Source organism: Heliangelus exortis, chromosome 16 (genome assembly GCF_036169615.1).
Source record: "Heliangelus exortis chromosome 16, bHelExo1.hap1, whole genome shotgun sequence".
Lineage (NCBI taxonomy): Eukaryota > Metazoa > Chordata > Aves > Apodiformes > Trochilidae > Heliangelus > Heliangelus exortis.
In genome coordinates, this window is record NC_092437.1 from 6,181,264 (window position 1) to 6,206,649 (window position 25,386).

At 37.6% G+C, this 25,386-nt stretch overlaps 1 protein-coding gene and 1 long non-coding RNA gene across 2 annotated transcripts in view; one reads left to right on the plus strand and one right to left on the minus strand.

The window, feature by feature from the left end:
• Positions 1–10,616: 10,616 nt before the first annotated feature.
• Positions 10,617–15,370, minus strand: CIMIP1 (ciliary microtubule inner protein 1). The gene is made up of 4 exons (XM_071759698.1): positions 15,261–15,370; positions 14,510–14,591; positions 13,387–13,485; positions 10,617–11,029 (listed from the first exon to the last, which is right to left on the minus strand). The coding sequence occupies exons 1-4, from the start codon at positions 15,299–15,301 to the stop codon at positions 10,874–10,876; spliced, it is 378 nt and encodes a 125-aa protein (XP_071615799.1). The 5' UTR covers positions 15,302–15,370; the 3' UTR covers positions 10,617–10,873.
• A 9-nt stretch (positions 15,371–15,379) lies between these two features.
• Positions 15,380–25,386, plus strand: part of LOC139803488 (uncharacterized) — a 156,439-nt gene continuing 146,432 nt past the window's right edge. The window contains exons 1-2 of the long non-coding RNA XR_011729021.1: positions 15,380–15,480; positions 17,987–18,075. This is a non-coding gene — a long non-coding RNA (uncharacterized lncRNA). The remainder of the gene's footprint in view (positions 15,481–17,986; positions 18,076–25,386) is intronic.

The window sequence follows — 25,386 nt, forward strand, 5'->3', positions numbered from 1 at the left end:
TTGCAGTGACCTTGACCAGAATGTAATTTCAAAAATGCCTTAAATATGCTGATGATATAAAATAAGTCTGAGGAAGTTGAGGTGACAGGAGGGAAGGGGACAGAGGAACAAAGCAAACTCATTCAAAATTACTTGGAGTTATCAGGATTATAGGCAGGTAAATGGCTTATGCACTTTATTGTTGAGAAGTGTGAAGTAATGAGGTCAAAGACCAGAAGTAATTAGACTCCAGTCAGAGTGAGAACAGTGTGGAATGCAGAGTCAGAGTGTGGTGAAAAGGGCACATGCACTGGGGAAGTCTCTAGGGTGGGAAACTATCTTGGTGCTTCTCTTCTAGAGCTCAGCTCTGCAACTGGACTCACTGCATGGCTGAAAAGGCTGGTCCTGCTAAAGAGGTTATGTGAGAGCTGGGTTTAAAATGATCTTTCTGAAGATCTCCACATTTAGTAGCACCTCCTTCTGTAAGTAACCAAGTAAGGTGAAGAGGAAGATGGAGGGAATGTTCATTCCAGCACGTATGAGAGGAACAGAGTCAGGTTTTCGTCTCCTGTTGTATAAACACACAGGAATCTTTTCATGCTGGTTTGGCCAAGCAAAAACCCTTCAGAGGCATAAGATGAATAGAAGAGAATCCAGCTTTAGATGTTACAGGAAATATGATGTGTAACAGTGCTGCCTAAACAGCTGTACCTGGATCCCATGTTTCTGTTATCCATTGGTTCACTATGGCAATTGGTTGATTCTGGTTAGAATCTGTATCCTTGGAGTTCTGTTGTCAGTTTGGGCTGTTGTCACACACTTAGCTAATACCCTCTAGTAATTTTATTTCTTAGTCACATGCACACTTAATGTCCTTAGTCATTAGAGTGAAAAATGTTAACCTTGTCATAGTTAGTGACTGGAAGCAGAAAAGTCCATTTAATTCTCGGGGGAACGAATTCTAATTTTCTGCTTGTCAGAAAGTGACATTTTACATATTTTTCTCTTTTTTCCCCACCAGTTTAGTGCTAAATTTAAATGTGTGTGTCATAGGAATAAACCTTTTGTCTGTACTCAACACCCCAAAAGCCTTGGTGGGTACTCAGTGCATGAGACTCTTGACCAACAGCTGCTGCTAGAGCTGATTTTATGCACTGAAGAGAATGGGAGGAGAGAATGAAAAGTTAGAGATAAGAGGTCATTGCAGAGGGCATATTAGCATTGTTATGTCAGAATGCATATTTTTTCCCCTAGAAAATATGGATGAAAACCTGCTCATCTGGAATAAAATAACGAGTGTAGAAACAAATTATGTTAATCAAGCAAGCTAGTACTAATGTTTGTCATTAAGATGTGACACCTTCTTCTATTTAATGTCACAAACTACTGGGAGCCTTTGAAAAACATACTGGTTTCCAGGCAAGCTGTCTGCAGATATTGAGTTCACTGTTCTATGAAAGGGAATAACTTGTGTCTTGAAAAATAGATGGCATTTATGGCAAAGAGAAATAATCCTCCCACAGATTACAGCCATTCACTGCATCGTTGTGTTGGTGGTCTTATTTTATCAGGGAATATTTTATAAGGTTCTTTTTTTTTTTTTTTTTCTTGATATGTTTCATAAGGCTGTTCTGAGGGGGACAATGTGTAACTGGGAGCTGGATGTATTTTGAGAGACACTGCTACAAAGAACTGAGTCTAAATTGCAGAGATGGATGAAGTAAAAAGGAGTAATGGTTATTTTGCTTTTTACAGATGGGAACTGAAGCAGGGGAGAGTGACTGTTGTGGCCAAAGCCACCCTGGGAGTCTGTGGAATTGCATCCTGATCTTTGAAGTCCAATTCCAGTGTCTTTACCATATATTGTCTTTCTGTTCCCTTTCTGCTGAGTATAGATTTAATATGCACATGTGTAATGAGCCAAACATGTTCTGCATACGTTTAGCCAAATTCTGACCTTAGGGACATGAGGCAAACTCTCCCTGATCTAGTTAGGATCTAGTTGAGTGCTTTCATGGCTGGGCTCAACCCAAGGAGTGCAAAACAATGTTGGCATTTAGTTCATAAAACTAAACCTCTCCTGGACTTGAAGTTCAGTTCATCTGCCTATTTCATGTTTTAACAGACTTCAGCTTCTCAGAGAATTCTGGAGAAGAGATGGTAGGCCAGTGGGTAATAGACTGCATGGCTGATTGACTGACCTCTTGTGTTCTCTGTGTACCATATGCTGATAAATGATTAGTATGTAACAAATTAATAAATCAATACCACAAACAAAAAATCCATCCATTGCAGTGGCCTGCATTACATTCCTCACTGTAGGTAAGTACCTCTGGACTACATGCTATCTTGGCACCTTAAAGATATGACATGCAGATGAGATTAATTATATGCCCTAGGGAGTTTGATATGTGCTGAAAAAGAATAGTTGAAGTTTTTTGCTTAGTTTTGTTCAGTGCAGATGTTCTTGAAGGGAAGGGTGAGTGGTCGGCACAGTAAATGTGCTTGAACAAAAAAGTTCAGTCTGCTTTCTTCCTATCCAGCCCTTGCATCTTGCCTTGAAGGGGTTATCCATGCTAATGCCAGACAATGACTTTTCTATACGACCCAAGCTCCCTCTGTAGCTTTGTGGAGAAAGCAAGGATCCTATAATGTATTGTTTAAAGGTCTGAATTGTCCTGAGTTATGATCAGAGAAGTTTAAAATTAATCAATGTGAAATAGCAAGCATCACTGACCTCAGGCTGAGACAGAATCAAGCAACAAATTGAGTTTCTGTGTAGTCATCAATAGGCTGCTAGAAGCACAAAAACTTCTGTGCATCTGGCCTTCTTCTTCAGAAATAAAAACCATCTGAAAGGGTTGTGATGCATTATGGAATACAGCTAGTTAATGCCCTTTTAAAAATCAAAGAGAGACTCAAACAGAATTCAGAGGTAGTTTCTGAACCTGTATGCAAACCTCCAAATCCAAAATGGGACAGGAGGGTAAATAAATTCCTGACTGGCCTGACTGATTTTTTCCATTCTCCTTACAGAGGAAGTGTGCACATACTTCTGTGCAGTTCTTTTGTCAAGATTTATATATTATAATAAATAACTAGCATATGTGTGCATAATTAGAAGGGACAATAAAGAAAAGCAATTTATTAAATTGAATTATGCATAATAAAGATGTAATTTTATAGAGAAGGCTGTAGTCATCAGGAGAGAAAGTGAAGCTTACTTGTTTTATTAGTGTTGTCAGAGACCTGAGCTGGAACTATTGTCTTATAAGCTTTAATATTTTATGATATCTCAGTGTATAACAAAGAACTTATTTTCTAACTCTTTATTTTGCTCATCTGTGGGCCTTGCCTAAAGCAGCATATCCTGCCTGCACTCTACTTTACAGGCTTCCTATCCTCTTACACTATTCTGGCTCTGCAGGCCTTGGGTCAGCTGTTGTCTGGACTGTCTTTAAGGAGGATTTGTGATTAAATATGGCTGTAAATTTATTCCCTGCATTTTGACAGATATCCTGCCTCATGTGGCAATGTGATTAGAGGATCTGGTAGTCAGCTGAAGTCTAAATTCGGAACTGTTTCTTAGAAGTATAGACCTGAGGAGGTTCACAATCTAGTCCAGCACTGCTAGATAGTAGGTTGGATCCAAAACCCACTGGGTTAAGGTGCGATCAGCTGAACAGAACAACCTTTCGGAACCCAACCTGGCCTTATGGGGACCAATAAGTAGACATAGGCTTAAAAGCCAACAGAGTGTGTTTATCTACTTTTTCTCATTAAAAAATGCAAAAAACATCAGCACAGAGCTCTTCTTCAAAACAGAGTTTTGTCTTATTAGGTCTGAAGACCTTTTCTCTTCAGATGCTTTTATCATATCCATGACTACTACCTGCATGTGCATTATTCAGTTCCAAAACAACTCTAGCTACACTGCCAAATACACACATGAAATGAATATACAAGACATTCCAAATAATTGCAGTATTTATGTGATTTTGTGTCTTCTGTGCTTCACAAACCCACAACAGATAACTCCAGCAGAACCAGCAAACCAATAGGTGCACACAGCAGTAGAGAATCTGACTACCCAACAGAAAGCAGCAGGAGCAGAACCAGCCTGGTTCACTATTGACAGATAATGACTGATTGGCAATGACTCTAAGAGTGAAGTGAAAGGAGAATTAAAAGCAGATTTAGGCAAGCCTTTCTCCTTCTTGAGTCCTTTAAATGTAAAATACTGCACAAATGCCTGAGGGGCATTTTAATTGTTAATTGCTGAGTATGAATTAGATTGTTCCCTCTCAAGTTAAAGAGTTCTGACACAAGATGAGGGGTTAGGCTCAAGCTGTCCATTGCTAGCTGCTGTCCCATTACAATGCTTATTTTCTCAGCAGTCCTACATGAGGCAAGTAGAACAAACAAACATGGTGAAAATCCTTTTTGGTCAGAATCATGGTGAGAGCTGGTGAAACTGGTCTTTTGTTATTCACATCCAAGTAACTCAAATTATTAAGGACATAGATTCTAGGAGAACAAACACCTGCAGTGACCCTTGAGAGCCAGGTTATTGTCTAGTTTGCACTGCAAGCTGGTCCCTTTATCCTGACACTGTGCCCTGGTCAGAACTGGCTCAAGACCCCCCAGAAGCATAGGCTAAAGGGAATCTTCCTACCTTAGAGATTCAGGGCCCATCTCCTGGTGCTCTGCACTGCAGTGAAAGAGCAGGAGTTGTCAGAGCTTTCTCTCCTCCCAGTCCCTGACCCAGTGGCACCACTGCTCACACACCCTCACATTTCCTGTCACAGGAGCAGCACAGCCAGCCTGACTTCTCCGGACTTGAGCTTAAGCAAGGGCTATTTTGTTGCCCCTAAGGATGTGTTGCCACAGAGAACTCCCAACTTCGCCTGTGTCTACAGCCAGGAAGGAAATGAGCTGGGGGACAACATCTCTCTGCCCAAGTGAACAAATTAAACAGTGTCTCTCCCTGCATTCTCTCCAGCCTGTCAGCTCTATCTTGGCTTTTACAGCAGATACGTGGGTTCTGTTCATTAAGCAAATATAATGCTAAGATGGAAGGTGTAATTCACATGGTGGGGAGCATGAGAAATCTCTACAGCTTTCATTTAAACAAAGGACATGACTGTCCTCTGGCAATAAGAGCATAATGTCTGCTTAATTTTTCCAGACAGGGATGGTAGCTCACTAACGTTTTTTTTTGGGCTCTTGCTCTGTTCTTGTTTTTGCTGCAATTTTTAAGGATGAGTATGTTGTGTCTGACGCGTGTCAGCAAGCAGAGGAGATTCACTAGCATAGCTGAGTTCATCTTGCTCCCCGGTGAGGAATAAAAGCATTAACCGTCTCTCACTTCAGAAGGAGAAAGAGGGGGGTGTTTTCAGTCTGCCAGAAGTGAGAAGGCATTGTCAGGTTTAGGTCAGGCTGGAGCACAGGGCTGTGTGGCACTCTCAGCAGGACAGATTAGCTGGGTGTCACACGGCAGCCTGGAGGCATCGTTCAGAAAAAAGCAAGAGACAGAAGTGCGTGTGTGCAGGGTGTGGGGGGGGTGAAGGCTGCCGTGCCTTGTTTGGGTGCGAGGCTATTCCTACAACAATAATCTCTCTGGAAAGCAGACTCGGAAAAATGGATCAAATAAAGAGCCTTTATCAAGGAAGGAGGGAGAGAAAATGGCCACATCTACACTCCTTATGCTCGAACTCTAAGCAATGCTGTAATTAGAGCTGTTACAAACATTGCTTCGCAGGAGTCCTGCCCAGCCACATTTAATCCCAGTCTGGTACCTGTAGCCTACACTGGATGGCACCCCATGAAGCTGGTGTCAGTGGAGACACCAAACTGAAAAGGTCTGGGGGGAGGAAGTAAGATTCTTTCTGTTCTGTTTGTTTATTTCTTCATGGTTGCATCTATTTTTGTGTTTTAATGTTCTCAGGTTTACTTTAATCACAGCCTCTTCACTGAAACAGATAAAAGTATGGAGGGCTAAAATACAAGGGAAAGGGAAAAATTCAAAATTGAATCAAACTTGGACAACATACACAGTCTGCAATCATAAGCTGTCATTTACATTAATAAAAAGACATGGTGCTGATAAACCACTTCAAACTTTCTGCCATATTTCAGCACAGCTATGGAACTATTCCCCACCTAAAGCAGGATCCATTGGGTTACCACATGGTAAAGGAACATTTATCACACAAAGGAAGAGCTGAGCTTGGAATAGGTGAGCTGCCTCACAACAGAAATGCATCTGCAGTATTATTTTTTGTTTCCTGGACTCCATATTTACTGATGTAATCCTTTCTTTCCATTCTGAAACAGTTATATGAATAAGTACAAGCTTGAAAATCCCTAAAGTGGGATTCCCATTATTGCAATAAGTGCACAGTGACCATTAAATGGAAATAGAGTTAAATTCCTTTGACTTGCAGAGCAAGCCTTAGCAACTTCAGCTGGGGAAACAGAGATTTTTGCCTGTGTCTGATCTAAAGTTTGGATAGGCATCTAAGTGTTCAGAGGTTTGGTTGCCACAGGGCTTTAGATATGCTGCAATATGTTTTTTAGTGCAACACTGAAAATGCCTGAGGAATTAACTGAAATGAAAACAGAAACGCACTGCTCCTGTGTGAAACATGGCTGCCTTTTTCTTAGCAATCCTTAAATCCCAAGCTTTTTGTTACTGACACAAGTCAGGAGTAATAAACTTGAATTATATAAAAGATATGACAGGTAATTATCCTCAGAGATACTCTCTAAAAAAGCTATTTTAATGTATTGTACTATAATGTACCTCGCACACCTCTTCCATAAAATGTAACCTCTATTATGCATTTCCAAAGAGTAGGAAGTGTGCTTATTCTAAGCTCAGGTTTTTCATGTGCTCTCACCTCTTAAAAAAGAAAGAAATAAAAAAAATTTAAAAAATTTAAAAGCACTACAAGTAACAACCAGCCTTTGGTCTATGATTTTCTGGGCTGTTGCTAAACACACAGTGATTTTTTTTTGGTACTTTTAGAAGGTTTGCTTTCTGTAAAAATAACTGTAATGTTACTTTTGAGATCAGTGTGCTGAATTAAGAATAACTCAAGCATTAAAGGCTGGAAAAAAGTACACTTGGGTTAAGACATAATGATGTTTATTGCTAACCTGCTTTACAGCTTTTTGAAGTGATGTTCTGAAGAATACTTTGTTTCATGTTCAACCAGAATTTTGCATGTCATAGTAAATACAGCTGCCTTTGCTTAAATGATATTAAATTAACCTGTTATGTTTCTTTTTATATTTAACAGATGGGGTCTGACTCCATCTTATCTTTCTCTGAACATCTGACAAACTGCCTTCAAAAGCTGAGATGCTGTCCCTAAGCTGCAGCATTTTATGGTGGCCATCTGAAGCCATGGTAGTTCAAGGATGGTGCAGAGGGAAATACAGATGTTTCAGAAAACCCCTCATGAACACAACCTCTGGCTTTTCTGCAGGCCTTGTGCCAAGTGTCCAGTGGCTTATCACAATATTGGAATAGTTTTGGACATTTCATAATCTGTCAGAGCCTGTAAAATCCAATGCTCAGACTGATAAGTTTGTCTTGAAGGTGGCAACGCTGTATTGTTCTGCATTGAGGTGAAAAACTGTCCTGTCCTACTCTTCTGGTTATATCAAGGAATTTCCAGTAACAAATCCTTACGGAAATAAATCCACCACTGAGGCACACAGGAAGGAGCATTATTTAAATCTCTTTGACCTGTTCTCTGTGTAACAGTACAAGTCTTTAGATGGGTGAGCAGCCTTAAATACTAAGGTTGTAATTATCTCCAATTCATCTGACAAAAATAATGACCCTTTCTAATGTTTTGTTTTTAACTGATGGAACATGAAATAGATTCGTGTTGTTTTCAACAAGTTTCTGGTTTTGTTTTATATTTATTTCTCAATACTGCTTGTTTTTTCCATGTATGATAGAGCAGACTGAAGGGGCAATGTGATCAGTTTCACAGCACATCAGCATCATTTTCCAGTACAGTTAAATTTATTACACTGTGGTCCTATGAAATGGTTTGACATGCTTTCAACTAGCTGAGTAACAATTTGATGGGATGTGAAAACCACAGGAGTCAGGAAGAAGTCTGTAAGTGGGCCTTATCTGTCCTGCTTCACTGACAGGGTTTCAAGGGGAATTAAATACAACACATTTAGGAACTTTATACAAGAAATGACCTGGGCTGAGCTTCACATGGGAGTAGAGACTTCAGTTCTGGATGCCAAGGTCTATGTTAGACTTGTGCTTGTCATTTTGGTAGTCTGCTGAATGTGGAAGAAACCACAAGGAATCCTTCACTAAAGGGGAAAATGGGGATGCCTTAAGTCTCTGAACCAAAAAAAAAAAAAAAAAAAGAAAAAAAAAAAAAAGAAAAAAAAAAAAAAGAAAAAAAGGATCTACCTCTTCTGTTTTGTGAGGCAAACAATCTCAGATTTAAATTTAATTCATGCTGACAGAGAAACCAACAGCAGGAACTGGAGACAGTAATTGTTGGATTATCCATTAGGATAGTCACAGTGTGTAACTTTGTAGGGATGCCCCATGATGAACAGTGATTAGATTTATTCTCTAAGTGCTCACCTTGTACAGTAGCTGGAGCAATTGGCTATGCCCATGCTCTGGTTGCTTTTCATTTTGCTTATTTCAAAATGTACAGCAACACTTGTATGGTGACTGAAATTAGAGTAGGGCTACTTATTCAGAACCACCACTTCACTATCAACTAATCAGCACTCTGTTCTCTGATGCAAAATACATTTTAAATAAATAATAATCTTTCAGCTGAGAGCTCCCTGTAAAGTATCTTACATTAATGAAATTATAAATAGGAAGTACCAGTTCTATGCCAGTTCTAACAGCACAGAAAAGAACACAATGTGAAAGAAAACGCACCAGGTTTTTGTCACCCAATTTTGTTGTTTATAAAGCAAGTGTTTGTCAGAAAGATAATTCTGATTTCATAGTTCTTCAACTTAAATGCAACAGTCATTTAAGCCTTTAGTATTATTTAATCACACACCCAGTAAAGTATATGAAGGCACACACCCATGGTGGCAAAAGATGTATGGTTGACCTATTTTCTTGCTGTGGTGACTGCATTGAATACAATACATTTTTTGCATGTGCAATTCTGAAAGTGTCACCCATATCTCTTCTTTAAAATGCACCTGTTAGTGAAGAACTAGTTCATTTGAAAATAGTAAAAAAAAAAGATGGTTTCAGTTTTCTGAAAAAAATTTAGTTTAGTTTAGTAATTAAAATAAAAACCTAGCAATAGCAGGAAAGGACACTGATTTAAAATACTATTCTTACAATTATCTTACTTGTTTGAAAAACAGTTAACACGTGTTATAGTTAGTAGCTAAACTACAATTTAGCATCAATTTCCAGAGTTTGATTCCAAGTTATTCTTCATTCTGTTTTTTAAGTAATGTGTCTGAAGTTACTTCTGATATGTATTCTTTCTTGGGTAATCTTTCCAAAGGATATGAGTCACTTCTCTGTTATTTGTAAAGAATATGGAAAAAGTAAAACATTATTATTTGGGGGGCATTTGGAACTAGATGTTAAAAAATAGGTGGGATGCTGATCATTGTGAGTCATTTCTTGGGAAGAAAGAAAGAACAAACACTAACTGGTGACCTACTGCTATGAAAGCCAAGGACTTACTGCTGACTCAAGAAGTAGAATACAAAGGAGATCTTGCAGCAGGATTAAAGTGAAAAGAAATAACAAGTTAGAATGAGCTGCCTGTATTGATTTCTTCTTTGTTTGTTTAAACAGTCTTTTAGTTTAAACACCCAACTAGAGCTATATCCTGCAAATAGTTGCTATAATATTTACAACTTCAGAGTTTACGTGCAGGTAGGTAATGAAGTGCAAGACTGAACTCCACAGCACTGAGGTAGCTACACCAGTAACTCCCAGTGCAACCCCTACTGATCCTCAGTCTTTCACCAGTCATGGTTGGAAAAAATATTTGCATAAACAAAACTGGTGCAACATAAATACTTTGTAACACTTTTGCATTCAGATCAACTAATTGAAAAAACCGCTGTTTTGAAAGTGACTTCATCTTGTTAAAGGGACTTTTTCTGCCTTATTTATACCAATCAGGCAGCTGCACTGGGAACTACCCAGTTACTTATATATGTAACTACACAAACTACCTGCAAAGCAAACACAACAAAAAAGACATTTAATAGCTTGAGCCAATTCAAGTCGTGCCTGCTACTCTTCTCCGCCTTTTATCCCCTTGCAGTACAAAAGAGATATTTTGTATTTAGCACACGCACTTGAGCAACTCAGTAGTGATCCAGTTCAGAGTGCTAATTGAAAATTAGTTTTAAACACAGATTTCAGTACTGGTACAGTGTTGGGGATGAGCAGGTTAAGATTCTCAGGAACATTACAGTATGTATTCATGTTTGGAAAAGGTGCTGTGAAACTTAGGTCTGAATGGAGATGTTCATGGAGAAGCAATTATAAAATGTGTTCTGTCATTATAAATAAAGTTTTTCAAAGACTTGCAATAAATATTTAAAAATCATAGTCTTACTAATGCTAATAAAACTAGAACCTGCTCTGTGATCTTTGTATGAGTTTATTAATTGTTACTTCTAAGTAAACCTGAAGCACTGTTAACAGCTCGGATGCCATGAATTTCAAAAAGTCAGTAGCAAGTAAAATGCTACATTAAAATGTTTGCACTTTACCAAAACAGTTGTGGATATTTATGCAAATCATATTTTAAGCATAGATGTTTAACAATCCAACAGTCCACTATAGAATGTTAGGGTAGGGATGCAAATGGAACTGTTTGTCTCACTGGTGTTTCTGGTGTCAGTCAGTGGGCCCAGATGGCCACTTCAAATCCTTAGAAAAGCTACCTTTGCAGCTATGGATTTGAAAACCATGTTCAAGGCTCAGCTCTGGAACACCTGATCTCCATCCAATAAACCCCTGGGTAGTCTTAGGTACTGGAGGAGATGGAAGCACCTAAAATAAGAGTAACATGTAAAATTAAATTATTATAAGTTTTTTTTAAATTGTAGTATCAGTCATGCAACATCCTGTTTTATGCTGTACTGTGTGGATGGAAAAGAGAACTTATGAAAAATATTGTTTTTAAATGCAATCTGATTAATTAATACCCTGCACATATACTGACACTAATAAAAGCAAAAAAGAACCAAGAAAGAAAGCTCAGTTGCATGCAGGTCTGATTTATAGTACAGGATAGTTGATAAAAGTCACTTGAATAATTTAGTTCCTACTCTATAGCAAGGAAAAAAAGAAGTAAAATGTTCAAATTATAATGAAGTAACTTACTTTGATTTACCACCGTTTTTTAAAAAAATCTTTTACTTCCCTAATTGGTATGTAAAACAGGAAATAAAATAGTAAAGGTGTTGTTTAGTAGTGTATGTTTGTTTTGTTTTGTTTTTTCTTTAAGTTTTTCTTAATAACTTTCTAAGGGCTTTGGTGTCTTAGCATTATTAGAAGACTTTGGTCTTTATCTTTAGCTTTTTTCCTTACAGAATAATAATAATCCTTCAAACAAGTTAACTAAACAGGAGAAATAGCATTTTATACTTGCTGTTACATATTTGGTGGCAATCCAGCTATGGAATAATGGTTGTGTTGCCAAATGCTAAAGATATTACTGACCAAGCTGGCTTTTGCATCAAGAGCTACTTACTCATTCCACTTTCTTTCTACTTGAAAAGATGGGTAAGCATCAAGTTAAACTGCAACTAATCTAGCTAAAAAGCAAACAAAACAAAAGCCAACAGCCTCTGTTCAGTGACTGCTGTGCTTACTTTGGCTGAATCATCTCAATTGGGCACGTTGTATCATTTTAGCATCTGGGGACTTAGCAGAGAAACACACAGCAAGAGAACAATGTTTCAGTTCTCTTGCCAGAGTTGCTTCACTTTGTTCTTTGGCCAAGATTAGAAAATGTTTATGATACTTAGGTGGAGCAGTTCCTCAAAAAAGATAATTTTTATGGCCAGAAGTGCCACCCACTGAGCAGGATAATGAAGGAAATCATGTCACACTTGCAATCTGGGGGAAGGGACTATGAAGAAGCAATTCTTAATCTAACCTACAGACAAGAACAGATAGGAGGACTGTTGCCACGAAGGTAAATCTGCAGAAAGACTGAACATAGTTCTGAATAAGGATTTAAAAAACTTCACTCTGAATACATAAATGGTGACCTAAATCACAACTAACCCTTATCTTCCTTAGCAAATAAGGATTCTGAGGTGAAATTGAAACTATGAATCCAGTTTCAGTATGCACAAGGCTATGCATTCTACTTTTGCAGCTAATAACAGAGTGATTTGTTAACTCAAATACACCCTGACTGTACTGAAGCAGAAGTAAAATTGAGACAAAACTGAAGAACACATTGTACTAAAGGCAGAAATGCTGCCATTTAATTGCTCTGCCACACTCAGCACTAGCTCTTCATTTTTGTTTCCATTTAATCTCAGGTTTTACTGCTTCCCCACCTTACCTTCCCACCGTTGGAATCCTTTGAAATAAAGCTAATTCAGCAAGTAGGAATTTCCCATCTCTTGTTTCCTTAATCTTCTCTAAATGGACTAAAATATTCCTTTTCATTAGCATCTTCTCCTTCCCCTCTTATATGTTCTTCTCCCAATGTCACTGATTCAGCTGCCTGTATAGTTACCCTGCCACTGGTGATTCTGACACTGTATATTTATAAATCAAACCATCAGTCACATTTGTCTCTCACTTCCAGGTGTTTGACAACTTTTAGAATTTGAATATATGAATATAAATATATAATATACAACTGAATATTACAAACTCGCTCACTAAAACTCCTGTTCTGTTTGTGCCACTGAAGAGGACAGGGGCATTGTCTGCCAAAAAGAAGACTGTTAAATAAAGCTAGAAAAATGACTGCATCTTAACCAATAGTTAACACTGAGAGTTAAGATTATGGTAGAATTAAGACATGTATATGAATATTTGAGCAATAAATGGTCAGCAGTCATAAATAGCTCTGTGAGCACTCCTCTGTATTAAGCTGTAGAGCTGACTGTTCTGTTACAAGATGTCACAGAGGAGTGCATGGAAGAGCTTCTTTACAGAAAGATGATTATGTACAGTGAAAGCTCTGTGAACCAACAGCCATATCCAAAGAGCAATTCCTTGTCTTAAATGAATGCTCCTAAAGCATTGCTCAGGTTGCAAATGCAATTTACTTTGACCTTTAGTTGAAGGCCCACCTGTACGACACAACTGATTTTTAGAACTTGTGTGGTTTCTTAAGACAGATATTGCTGTATTGCAATTTTAAAAGCTAATTTTCTAACCTTAATGTATTTTTCCACAGGTGACACAGATCGAAACCGCAGATGTTCTGGGAGCTCTATCTTGGGCCTTGTGCTTTCTTTCTTTTCATCTTTAAATAACTAAAACCAAAATATCAACATTAAAAATTGGCCTCTATCTTTTGGAATATATTGTAATATCTGATATCTATACCATTCCCCTCATTGTTGCATCTGAACTCCTTGTTCTTTCCATCTAAATCAGGACTACTTAGTATAGAGTTTTGCAAATTACTGTAATGCACTTTTTTGGTTTCAGAAAGTGATGTAGTTCAGAATTTCAGATGAAAGGCTAAATATTGCTGAGTGATTCTGACTCTCTATATTGCTGGTTGAAAAAGGGCTAGAAATATATTTTATATGACCACAGAACAAAGACTAATTAATTCTACAAGTTAGTACTGTGTGAAGGTGGTATACATGACAGACTGCAGTTATCAAGGATGGATGTAGAAGTCTAGAGGACCAAAATTTTCAAAGGTGCTAATTTGCATTAACTACAGAAAAAAAAAAAAAAAGAAAAAAAAAAAAAAGAAAAAAAAAAAATCTAGAACAGACTAAGTATTTCTAATCCTATGGAAAGTACATTTATAACTATTCAGGGGCCGCATCAACCCTGTTCTTTAGCACCACAATGCTGTGATTCCAAAGGTAACATTATGTGCTACTATATACTAATATCTAAACATTACTGGGAATAGACATCTCTCCAAATATTTTCATTTGTTGTAAATTCCCCCACTGAAATTTTAATTAGCTAGAACCTTTTCCCCTTGATTTTTAAACTACCATATGGATAGACAAAGGGGAAATATTTTCCTGTCAGTGTGCATCTAGTACTTGTTAACACTGTTGGGAATCATGTTTCTCAAGAGAAATATATCAGAATATGCACAGCATATAAATTACCACTTGCAATGTTTTATTCAGAGGAAAACAGAGACTATGAACCCATCTTAAAAGGAGTACACTTGTTACCTTGGAACCTGACTTAGTAAAGCATACTCTATACTATTGAAGTCTTTTGACCTCTTCATATTTTGTGTCCAGATAAATTTGTGTACATGTAAATTTCATGTTTTGCTTCTATGCCTTTAAACGTTACCTCCTCAGGACGTCCTTTCAAGAAGCCCCATTTTTGATACCACATTCTTGCAACTTCTCGCTCATTTTCAACGTTTTTTTTCCTAAAACAGAGAACATTTGACTTTGAAACACTTATTAAACACCCCTCACACACACACACAATGCAAAGCCAACCACTAATGTCACAAAGCAATACATTCTAGAACAAATCTTTAGACTTTTACCTCAAAACAGTAACTATGTATTTACAAGCTAACAGTTGTGTCTCTGAGGTAACAGGGAAATAATTTCCATAGGTCTGAAACGGAGCAGTCGGTGCGAATGCATCTCCCTGCAAATTACGTTAGGAACTGGAAGAGGGCAAATTTGCTGACACATTTTTTAGAAGAAACACTCAAAAGCAAGCACTTGCGTCCTTTTGTACATATTTTAATTTCCTATGGAATGATGAAACGGCCCCAGCTCTGCCCCGGGCCTGCTGCTCTTTCCTCACCCGGGGAGGGAGGATGGAGGGGAACAGAGGAGCAGCCCGGGTCTGTCACAGCTGCGCTCGGCCACCGGTTCTGTCACAGCTGCGCACGGCCACCCCGGGGCTCTGCCACCTGAGGGTATTTAAAACCCCAGGCTACCTACAGGCAGCTGGATGAGCACACACACGTGAAGTGAATATACGAACATATTCCTTCAGCCTCCCCCCTCCTAAAAGCGGAGCTAAAGGGGGAGAGGGAAGGAAAGAGGCACTAGAGGAGCCTTGCGGCTGGGGCTGTTACCAGCAGTTATCCCGTGCTACGAAGTTGCAGGCCTCCGCCATGTTCCCCGGCGGGACCTATGGCCGGCCCGGGGCCCTCAGGACCTGGGCGTTGCTGGGCGATGCAGAGGGGACGGCCGCCACAAAATGGCAGGAAGGGCCCTGCCAACGTTCGCCTGCGCGACATGGGGCGAGGGTGGGCTCCGTCCCCTCTGCTTTGTGTCTGCTGCTCCTGTCCCCTGGTGAGTGACCCTCCCGGGGTGGTACTGTAATGGTGTTTCTCAGGTGAAAGGCTGAAAATCCGGTGTTTGCCATAGCGCCCTCAGGAACCCAGGGAAAGCGTGCTTGATGTTAGTAATTGTTTGTGGAGTGACTTGAAGCATTTGGGTTTTTAAGATGTTGTTCAGGAGGAAAACATGTTTGGATTAAGCTGATGAAAAGCTGTTACCTTGCTTGAGAAGTTAGACATATTTTTGGGAAAAAGGTGTTGTCTAAACTCTGATTAGTGCGGCTCACCTTAGCAGAAAATGAATTTGACACTTTTCTGGGTACGGAGCTGCTAAGGGTCTGTTCTACACCTGGACAAGGGAATTCTTCAGTAGCCAAAAACCTGCAGTATTTTTAGTTGTTTATAACGGATATGAATAAGGCTTACAGGATGCTGGTTTTTTGGGTTTTTTTTTTGTTTTTAATTTTTATAAGAAGCATCTTATTAGTGTCCTAAGTTCAGACTGTATGTGTTATTATGGCTGTTTGCCCGTGTTTCTAGTTTTTTAACCTTCTGTCTCCAATTCTTTGGTCCTCTTGATACACAACAATTAGCTTTTTGTAATTGTAGTGAGAAATAACATTGGTCTTGTAACACAATGTCTTTCTGATCTTTTTCTGTGATAGATAGTGTTCTTTAAGAACTCCGTGCTAATATTAGGAGTTCTGAGAAAAACCTCAACATTCTTTATGGTTTACATGTGAGAACCCAAAAAAGTATTTACAGCTTGTAAAAAGTTCACTGTGTTCCAATACATTAATATTTTTGGCTCTCCATCAATTTTTTTTTCGTAATTTTATTTTCTTGCAGTTGCTTTATGAAACATTTCAACAATGACCGTAGCCAACTGGCTCTTTGCCCTTTATAGGTTTAAATAGCTCCTTGACTCTTTTTGTCTGGAAATTGGGTTGTGGAAACATGCTGTAAATGGTTAATATGACTTTTTCACACTGTTGGACAGTTATTATCCTTATAAAATAAATGCAGAAAGGTTTTGACCTAAGCCGAGTGGTTTATAGGTAGTGTGTTTGAATACTTAATTGCTGCCTTTTTATTTGTTCTGCATTGGTACAGCAGAGGATATATAAGGCTTTAAATATTTGACTATGAGAAGACTGTATATACATTTATTAGTCACTTTAGAGGTACTAAGGACCGCTATTTTAGTAAGAAGAGAAAAATCTCCTTCTGTAGTCCTAAAATAGCAATTAATACTGTTCTTCTGGGTCTCTAAAATCATTAAACTTTCACCAAATAGAATATTTCACTTACGTGCTGTTTCTTGATTTTCTAATTGATAATTAGACTGGCAATTAAATCAGCTGGGCCTCCTATCACACCCATCAATGCTTACTCATTGTCCTACTTAATTAACTCCTGCTGCTTAGTCACATTTATCTCAGGAGTCCTCTTATTACGGCCTTGATGCAGTCTGTGAAAAAAGTAATTTGTTACTGAAAACAATCAATTTCATAGTTTACTATGCGTCAGTATTTAAACTGCAATAGCACTTGTTAAGAGAGAATGAAACTTTTAATACTAGCATTGTAAAAATGGGCTTATAATATTCAGTCTTTCTCTTTTTTTTTGTACTTAATTGTTTTTCAGATGAGGGGATGTTGTAAATGAGAAGTTATTAGGCTCTTCTGAGCACAAGGCCATATTAGGCTTGCACTTTTAATGAGTTAACTATACTGAAAGATGTAGGGATACAGGTCCATTGAGATTAAAAAGTAATTTGCTGAAAGTCTGGATCTTGCACTGTATCCAGCACCATTTGCCACCACACGACAAATGCTGAAGTAGATATTACAAAACTCAACATATATCTAAGTAGAATCCAGTATAAATACTTGGTGCTTCTGAGCAACATTCAGATCTTTTAAGATGGGCCAAATTCAAACTTGGATATGGCCATAAATGTGGAGATGCCAATGCTTCCAATCAGGAAATACCCAATTCAGGTGCTCTGTAGTGTTGCTTTTGATCAAGTGGCCATTCTCGGAGAACTTAAATCTGTTCTAGATTTTCCAACCTATCTAACTTGAGAGCTGCAAATTAGTATCTTGAATTTCAGATATCCTTCCAACTGCATAAGACATCACCCTATCATTGGAGAAATAGTTTCAGTCTTGGTTTTTTGTTTTTTTTCTAACAGACCCTGTACTCACTTCTCCCAGCAGGCTATTGCTATAAATTAAAACTAACCAAGTGGAAAACAAAGTGCTTAAACTCAAATGAAGTTTTCTGTGTAGCTGTACAGATGCTTCAAACAGCAAATGATGGGGAAATGCATGAGGGTTTGGAGAAGGGTAGTACTGGATGATAATGGTAAGTATGAGTTTTTACAAAGCTACAAACTTAGGATGCTGTGTTGACACAAACATAGGTACTACAGCTCTGCAAAATAGGTTAGGGAACCAGTCTGGCTTAAATAGACTGCAGAAAGTGAAAGATCTCTTCTTTAATCTGTTTCACAGAACACAAGAGCTTGTGCTTCTGCAATCAAGGCACCAGACAGAATGGAGACAGGAAAAGGTGATGTGTGAGCTGAAATGAACAGCCCAGGGTAGGTGGATATCTTAAACCTCTACTGCTGCTAAAGACTTTGTATTATGTAATGATGGCTTTGTTAATGCCACTCATGGTCTTCAATATTTGAGTTGAGTTCCAGAAATCAATACTTGGTTTCTGGAAATCTTATATGTCTACCCTGATATGAAAACGCTAAGGCTTTTTATATTGCTTGTTTATGAGAAAAGTGTCCAAATTGGCACACAATAGCTTTCTTTGTGATAATCTTAAATGTCATTAAAGGTACAAACCTGTTCTCCTTTGGGCTTTAAGTAGGTATGGTAAACACTCCTGAGAGAAGGCAACAATGGAAAGGAAAAAGTATCACTGTATTTCACCTTTTAATCTGAAAGTTTCCAGTTTGAGAAACATTTGTTGCTAAAAGAAGCTTCCAATTGTGTACTTGTTTTCTGAACTCTTTTGAAAGAAAGTAGCAACCGTAAAGATCTGATGTAATAAAAATACTTTCCTATGAAGAGAAGGGCTTTATAAATAGTAATTCTTTTTTCAAGAGCTATAGCACAGGGGACCATGTGACTTCTATTACATTGTGTCCTGCTGGGGTAGATGTTTGTAAACGCTAATTTCTGAGAAGTTCAGAAAGTGTAATGGACTGCATGTGCTTTGAATAGCACATGTTGGTGATTTGGGGAATTGTCCCAGAGCTGAGTTGCTAAGGGTTGTGGGACCAGTAAGTCCCATATTTCCTGTTGTGCTATTGGTGGGTGTCTGTCAGCTGTAGAGGCAACTGACAGTGCTCTGACAAGTCTGGAAATGGAGGGAAAAGTAGAGAAAATGCTCTGCATTGATGGGAGGTAATAGCAGTAAGGGAGAGGAGAATACTCATGTCCCTAAGGAAACCCACACTGGTGTGTACCAGTCCATATTCTCTGGATTTGCTTCTGAAGGGCCTGCACTTCACACTCTAAGCAGTTCCACCTTCACATCAAAAAACTTGAAAAGCAGCTTCTTTATTTACTTCTAGCTAGACTGAACTTGCTTTTCCTTTTAAAATGTCTGCAATATCAAAACCTTGGAAAATGAAGCTGTTTGCTGAGGTGCTTGTATATCCATTTGTGTATCTATGCTTATGCTCTTGCATTGAAAATATTTATTAAAAAGCACTAATTATTGTTGTCAGTTCTGTGCTTGCTGCCCCATGGTTTGCAAGGTGGAAGCCTAGTAGAGGAGACTGTAAACATCAGTGCCTTTTGCTAAAGTTTCTAAATAATATTTCAGATGTGGGCAGCCTGTATAGTAAACTGCTTTATGACTACTGTGATTTAAGTAAACGGAGTCCCATTGACACTATAGATGCTGGCTTCTTTCCAAAAAAAACCTGCTACAGTCTATCACATCAAGAATATGTTAATTGGAGTTCCTGAACTTCTGTTTATAAAAGGAATCCAAGGGCCTGGTTAGATCCATTATGTGTTGTGGCAAAATTCAGAACTGTCATCTTACTGTGGCTGTAATTACCCAGTGACTTTTGAACTGTGAGTGGCATGTCTGTTTTCCCCCCAAAAAGATGTTTTCTTTTCTCTCCATAAAATGGCATTTACATCTACAGTTCTATGCAGATTTCTGTGCTTGAAAGTCATGACCAATTATCATTTAATTCAATGATACCATTTGATTATTCCTAGAGTTTTATTTGTTCTGAGCAGATTAATTGCTTTTTGTTCCAACTAAGAATTTTCATGAGAATTCTATCCATCAGGCATCATGTAAACACTTAGATTTGTATTGTACCTGGTTAAATAAGTATACATGCCCTCCAAATAAAATTATTTCTGGTAGTGACATGCAGGGCTTTGTCACATTCACATTGGAGGCTATGTTTGCATTAAAACTTTTCATTAATGAGCACTGTCTCTGAGTACCTAGGCACAATATTAATTAAAGGTGAAGGAAAAAGACACAGTTCTGAATTTTTTTGTCTTGTATAAATGAAAGGAGTCTCTGCATGGTCTTAAAGTATTTCTTGTTTCAGTGCATGTTTCCAGTCAGAAAGTTGCCTTTTCCTTTTGCATGGAAGGCAGGGGGTTGAGGACATTTTAATAGCTTTCATATTATACTCTGCAGATATATTATTGCAGCATAATACTTTCTTTGCATGAGAATTTCTTAAATGATTCAGAATGGATTGAAAAATGTATTTCGAGTTTTAATTTTATGCACAGAACATTAATGAGCAGTGCCCCTTAGAGATTTGCTGTCCATTTAACATATTCACAATAACCTCAACACAGATGTTATTCCATCTAAATCCTTTTAGAGGGAAGAAACTAGTGATTTTTCCTTGGAGAATGTCAGAAAATGTTATTGTTGAAATTACATTTTGATCCTAGAATGTTATGTAAAATATCATAGCTAGGAAGAATAAGTAGCACATTGTTTCTGAGGTAAAATGAATGTGAAATTTTTCTGAGCCTCCTGTAAACTTTAAAACAAGTGAACAATTTTTTTAGTCCCATGCATTTTTTTCCTCCCTTGAGGGGGATTGTAGGCAATGACAGATATCAGCATCTAATTGTATTCTAATTTAAGAGGGTATTTGTTGTTAATTCAGACTTCTCTATTTGCAGCTGAATTGTGCTGGAGTTTTTGAGATAAAATTCCCCGGGCCTTCTCTGAGCAAGTGCATAAAAATACTTGATAGAAATTGCATACTTATTGTAAGAGGTGTGTTTTTGTTGTTTTTTTTCCCCCTGAAAATACGTAAAATTAGTCTTTCTGTTTTGTATTCTGTGAGATGACTTTTTTTTTTTTTTCTGCTTGGTGCACTCATGTTGTACTCAGCTTGCTTTTATATTTATTTTAAAATATCTTTTTGTGTGTGTGTGTTAAACCAGTCTTACCTGAGCACAGCTTTGATACTGAAGTTATGTTGATGCTGTGAAAGTGCTAAGGTTGTAAATACACAGTAAATATTGCTCAATAATGGAGAAACTCCTATTCCACTTAATTTTAAGGTTGATCTTCAGTGGAGAAGCTGTAACTATTGCCCTCCACAGACCCCAGCTATAAGTAGTGCACAGGTGATAGAGCAGAATTAGTGAAGTGTTGCATGACTCAAAGCAATAATTCTACAATTTTCCTGGCATAAATAAGTGAATAATACTTATAGTTGTTGCCAGTGGAGTACATAGTGAATTATCAGTTCTAATCAAAGACAGATGGTATAGAATAAGTACACAAAATGGCAGGGGATGATGACTTGCTGGAACTTCAGAATAGTGCAGTGGAATATCTTTTATGAAAATGTATTTATTTTGCAAAAGCAGATAAGTTCATTTTTCCGCTTTGATATTGGGAATTGTAAGGGGGAAATGACTGCTAATAGAGTCATAAAATAACTGCAAAAAAAGAAAGGCAGATAAAATTTTCAAACAACTCCTGGTTTTAAATAAAGCCTGTTATATAAAGTAAAAAAATGGATCAGAATCCTATTCCAATGTAAAGGTAATTTATATAATCGTACCACTAAATTTTTCAAATTGCTAATGCGTATTCTGTTTGAATGTGTAAATGTAAAATTTTGACATGTATTTAAATATTAATAGGAACTTGGTCTAGATAGGCAAATATAAAAATATTCTTTTGCATTTTTAAAGAACAAGGAACATAATTTGCCTACTGTTGTAGCAGATTGGTATAAGTGTGTATTAATAACAGTAATGACCACTAGCTTTGGGCTTGTACCATTGTGGCTGATAAATTTGCCTCTACTTGTCAGAATTCAGAATCCCATTCTCTTGTTTACATGCATTTTTGTCTGGTTGAGATTTATATGTCTCCAATGGGAGTGAAGTACTTGGAACTTGTGGATATATAGTAAATATTTCTGGACAAATACTAAGTCCCACTCTTTAAATGTTTTTTTAGCAAATAAATTGATAGAAATTCCCAGAATTCCTTAAATTCTTTCTTTTAAGACTGGGGAATAATAAAAAAAAAAAAAAAAAAAAAAAAACACCCAAACAAAAAAATCCCCCCAGAAGCATCATTAAAATGCACTTCTTTATTTGTTATAGGAACTAAAAATTGTATAGATTTGATAGACTAATTGATACCAATTTCTTTACCAAAAAGTCATTGAGCCTATTGTATTAAATTCAAACACTTTCATTCTAGCTTCTAAATCTATAAAGCATCATTTTATCAAAGTGCTTATTATCTTCAGTGTTTTAACAGTTTGGATTTAGGAAGCCAGTTGTATGCACTGCTTTTATTTTACTCACATAGCCTCATGCAGGTTCAGTCTGATATAGAAGGTTCAGACATAAGCATCAGCACCATAATGACATCTGCAATCCATAATGAGAGAATCTTTGTCCTGGGGAGGGTATCTCTGAGACCACTCCACTTGGGTTACCTTGGTTTATGTAGGGTAAGCAGCCTTTTGGCATTTAGTTAACATTTTCAGGCAGCAAACTAAGAAACTAAGGCAAAATTTAATATTACATGTTCCTGTCTGTGGAACTGCCTGTGATAGATGTTTTATTCTGTGGAATTAAAATGTTGTAATCTATTGGCTAAGTTTCAGATGTAACCTCCAGAGGGCCTCTGAACTGCTAAAAAGAGACCATGAAACCAAATTAATCAGCTTGTGTTTAATACAGGAATAGGAATTGCCTGTACTCTTCTGTCTTCACTGGTTCCTCACCAGATCCTGAACCAGAGTGTGGCTTCAAGAAGGAAAGCTGCTCTCTGGTTTAAGTATATCTTAACCACTTCTCTTGTGCTCATGGGATTTTTATTAAATAAATATGAATTTTACAGTATCTGTACTTAAGAAATAAATACTTTCTTTTTCTCTCCACTATTAAACTTTCTGTATTCTTTTGGTTTGGGTGCAGATCATAATTTGAGCAGTTTAAACAAGGGCAAAGGTTTTCCCCATATTGATCATTTATGTATTTTCTCTCGGGTCTGGCAGGCTTAGTTTATATTCCCCAAAGAAAACATGTTAAGTAAAACTGTATTTAAGTTCACTTGAAAAAGAGTCATTTATCCCTGTGCTGTGAGTCCTTGCCTCAGAGAAGGCAAATGTTATGCTGAGAAGGGTTGGGAAAGGTGATTTCTTCTGCACCTAAGGAAAATATTTTTACCATGAGGGAAAACATTGAAGGCATTTTCACACAGGTAGCCACAACTTTAGAAGCTCTGCACTGTCAGCTTCATGAATTATTTTGTTTTCCCTGAAACCATTATGTTTGTCTGAATCTCTCTGCTACTAAACTTGAAGGGATCCAACTGCTTCTAATATATGGATAGGTACTGAAGGCAAGAGATGCTTGCAGAAATAATTTCTTCACTTACTACTTTTAAGCCCTACTGTTTAGAAAAAGTTCAGTCTTCTGGGAAGATGTTTCCTCAGAAAGCACGTTGACTTTCTTTATCACAGTAATGAAAAGGCTCTTTCTAGCTCAGTGAAAATCATGTACATTATGCTGCTGTGTTTCTGCATTGTGCAAAGTAGTGAGGGATTTCAGCAGTTCCTCTGAGCTCTTGCCTTGCTGCTGATAAAATGTGTAGACTGGTCTGCAATCATCTATGGAATCCTGCTCTGTAAAGGATGCTTCTCTCTTTTTAAAAAATTTTCTCAGTATCTGGAAGGATCTTAAGATAAACCCCTGCCTGGAGAATGAAATTCTGTTTCTCTGTAGAATACAAGGAGAAAGAAATACATGGAGCAGCAAGCTGGTTCTTTTGGGTTTTTTTTTTTTTGTTGCTTTGGGATGTTATGGAATTTAAAATATTTACACTGTCATACTTGGAAAAGACAGCCAACTTAGGCATACTTTCTTGCATTCAAAAGCCACAATATTTAGACATATGCTCTATAGGTAATGTTGCCATAGTGAAGGATGGTTGTACAGCAACTGTAGTAGGAAAAATAATGCATAAGTCAATTTAGTATTGATACTGGAAGAATATAGCATGTTGGTATTGAATTTGAATTTTGCTGCTTTTATTTATCCTGAAAGTAAAGTTACTTTTTCTGCACAACCTTGGAAAAATGTGCCTTCTCACCCATCATTGCATTCATGGTTTAGCAGCTTTCTTTCATTGGATTTTTTGCTCCTTACATAAACTGCACCTTTAAATGTAACCTGAATAGGTTCTTTCCTGTAAGGAAAAATGAGTGTTTAACCAGGTGCTGTAGGAAGATATATGCAATAGAAAGGCAAATGCTGAAGCATCTTAATGTAGATAGAAACTTTTTAATAGATCTTTGACTAACCCAGGTTATGACATATAATTTAATACATGTACCCCAGTTCAATGAAAATCTTTCAGTAGTGTGTTAAATAGTACCCACTTGTACAGGCTTCCTCATTAAAGTAATTATGGGGGAGGGGTGAATTGTAAGAACAGAAAGAAAGTTTACTCTTCCTCTTTATAGTGAAAACAAATGTGTTTTTCTCCAGAATCTGCCAAGCCTGTGTTTTAATGATTTAACAGATGGAATTGGCACATGTGAACCTGGAAGATGCATCTGTCTGATTTTTCCAGTCTGGGGATTTTTTAACTGCATTAATGGCACAGACGATGGTAAAATATCACCTCCCCAGGCTGCTTTGCTCTCCTAACACATAATGTCTTTTAAGGAAAAAAAAAGTGATAGGAGACTGGGGTGAGGAAAAGGCCAGAGAAATGAGGATTTGAAAAGTTTATTTTCTGTCTTCACTGCATTAGTCTTGTAAGCCTTTGAGCTTCATGGGTGTATGATGTGGAAACAAATTCTATGCAGGCAGAATTATCTGTGATCTCAGGGTTCTGTTAATTGCTCTAAATAAGCACCATTTAAACAAGGAGAACAATAACCACTAGTGCTTTGTCCTTTGTAATTTAATTGGATGAGTGTTGCATTTCCAATTTGATTATTTTTTGTTAGTTCTTGCAAAGGTTCTGTGCTTGTATAACTTCACTTTAGGAATCTCATTTAGTCACTGATGCTGTTCATTCAAGCAAGTGTGCAGATGCTTAACTGCTATAACTGGACTGAGGGCCCTAATTTGAATTTCTTTTTTGTAGAGTGGAAAACTTAGCACTCACCAGGGCTTTCTACTGAATCCAATGATATGACTATCTGTGTAAAAATCCTGAAGGTTATTGGTTAAATGTATGGTAGTGCACAGGAGTGGACTAAATTACAGGCTCCTTTTATTTCTGCTTCTCTCTGCTTCTGCAGATATCTCTACAGGAAAGTCTTCTCCTAAGGGAGATAAAGTCCAAGGGCCAGATCAGAACTTAACTTGTGCAAACTGTTCATCTGGTTGCACTGACAATACAGATA

What these genes read in the sequence shown, in the direction of transcription:
- CIMIP1 (XM_071759698.1), bottom strand. Translation starts at nt 15,301, where the DNA reads ATGGCGGAGGCCTGCAACTTCGTAGCACGGGATAACTGCTG. An exon ending in GTAGCACGGGATAACTGCTG is followed by an intron (nt 14,592 to 15,260) that starts GTAACAGCCCCA and finishes TCTCTGTTTTAG; the next exon opens with GAAAAAAAACGTTGAAAATG. An exon ending in CTGTGGAAAAATACATTAAG is followed by an intron (nt 11,030 to 13,386) that starts GTTAGAAAATTA and finishes CTCTTATTTTAG; the next exon opens with GTGCTTCCATCTCCTCCAGT.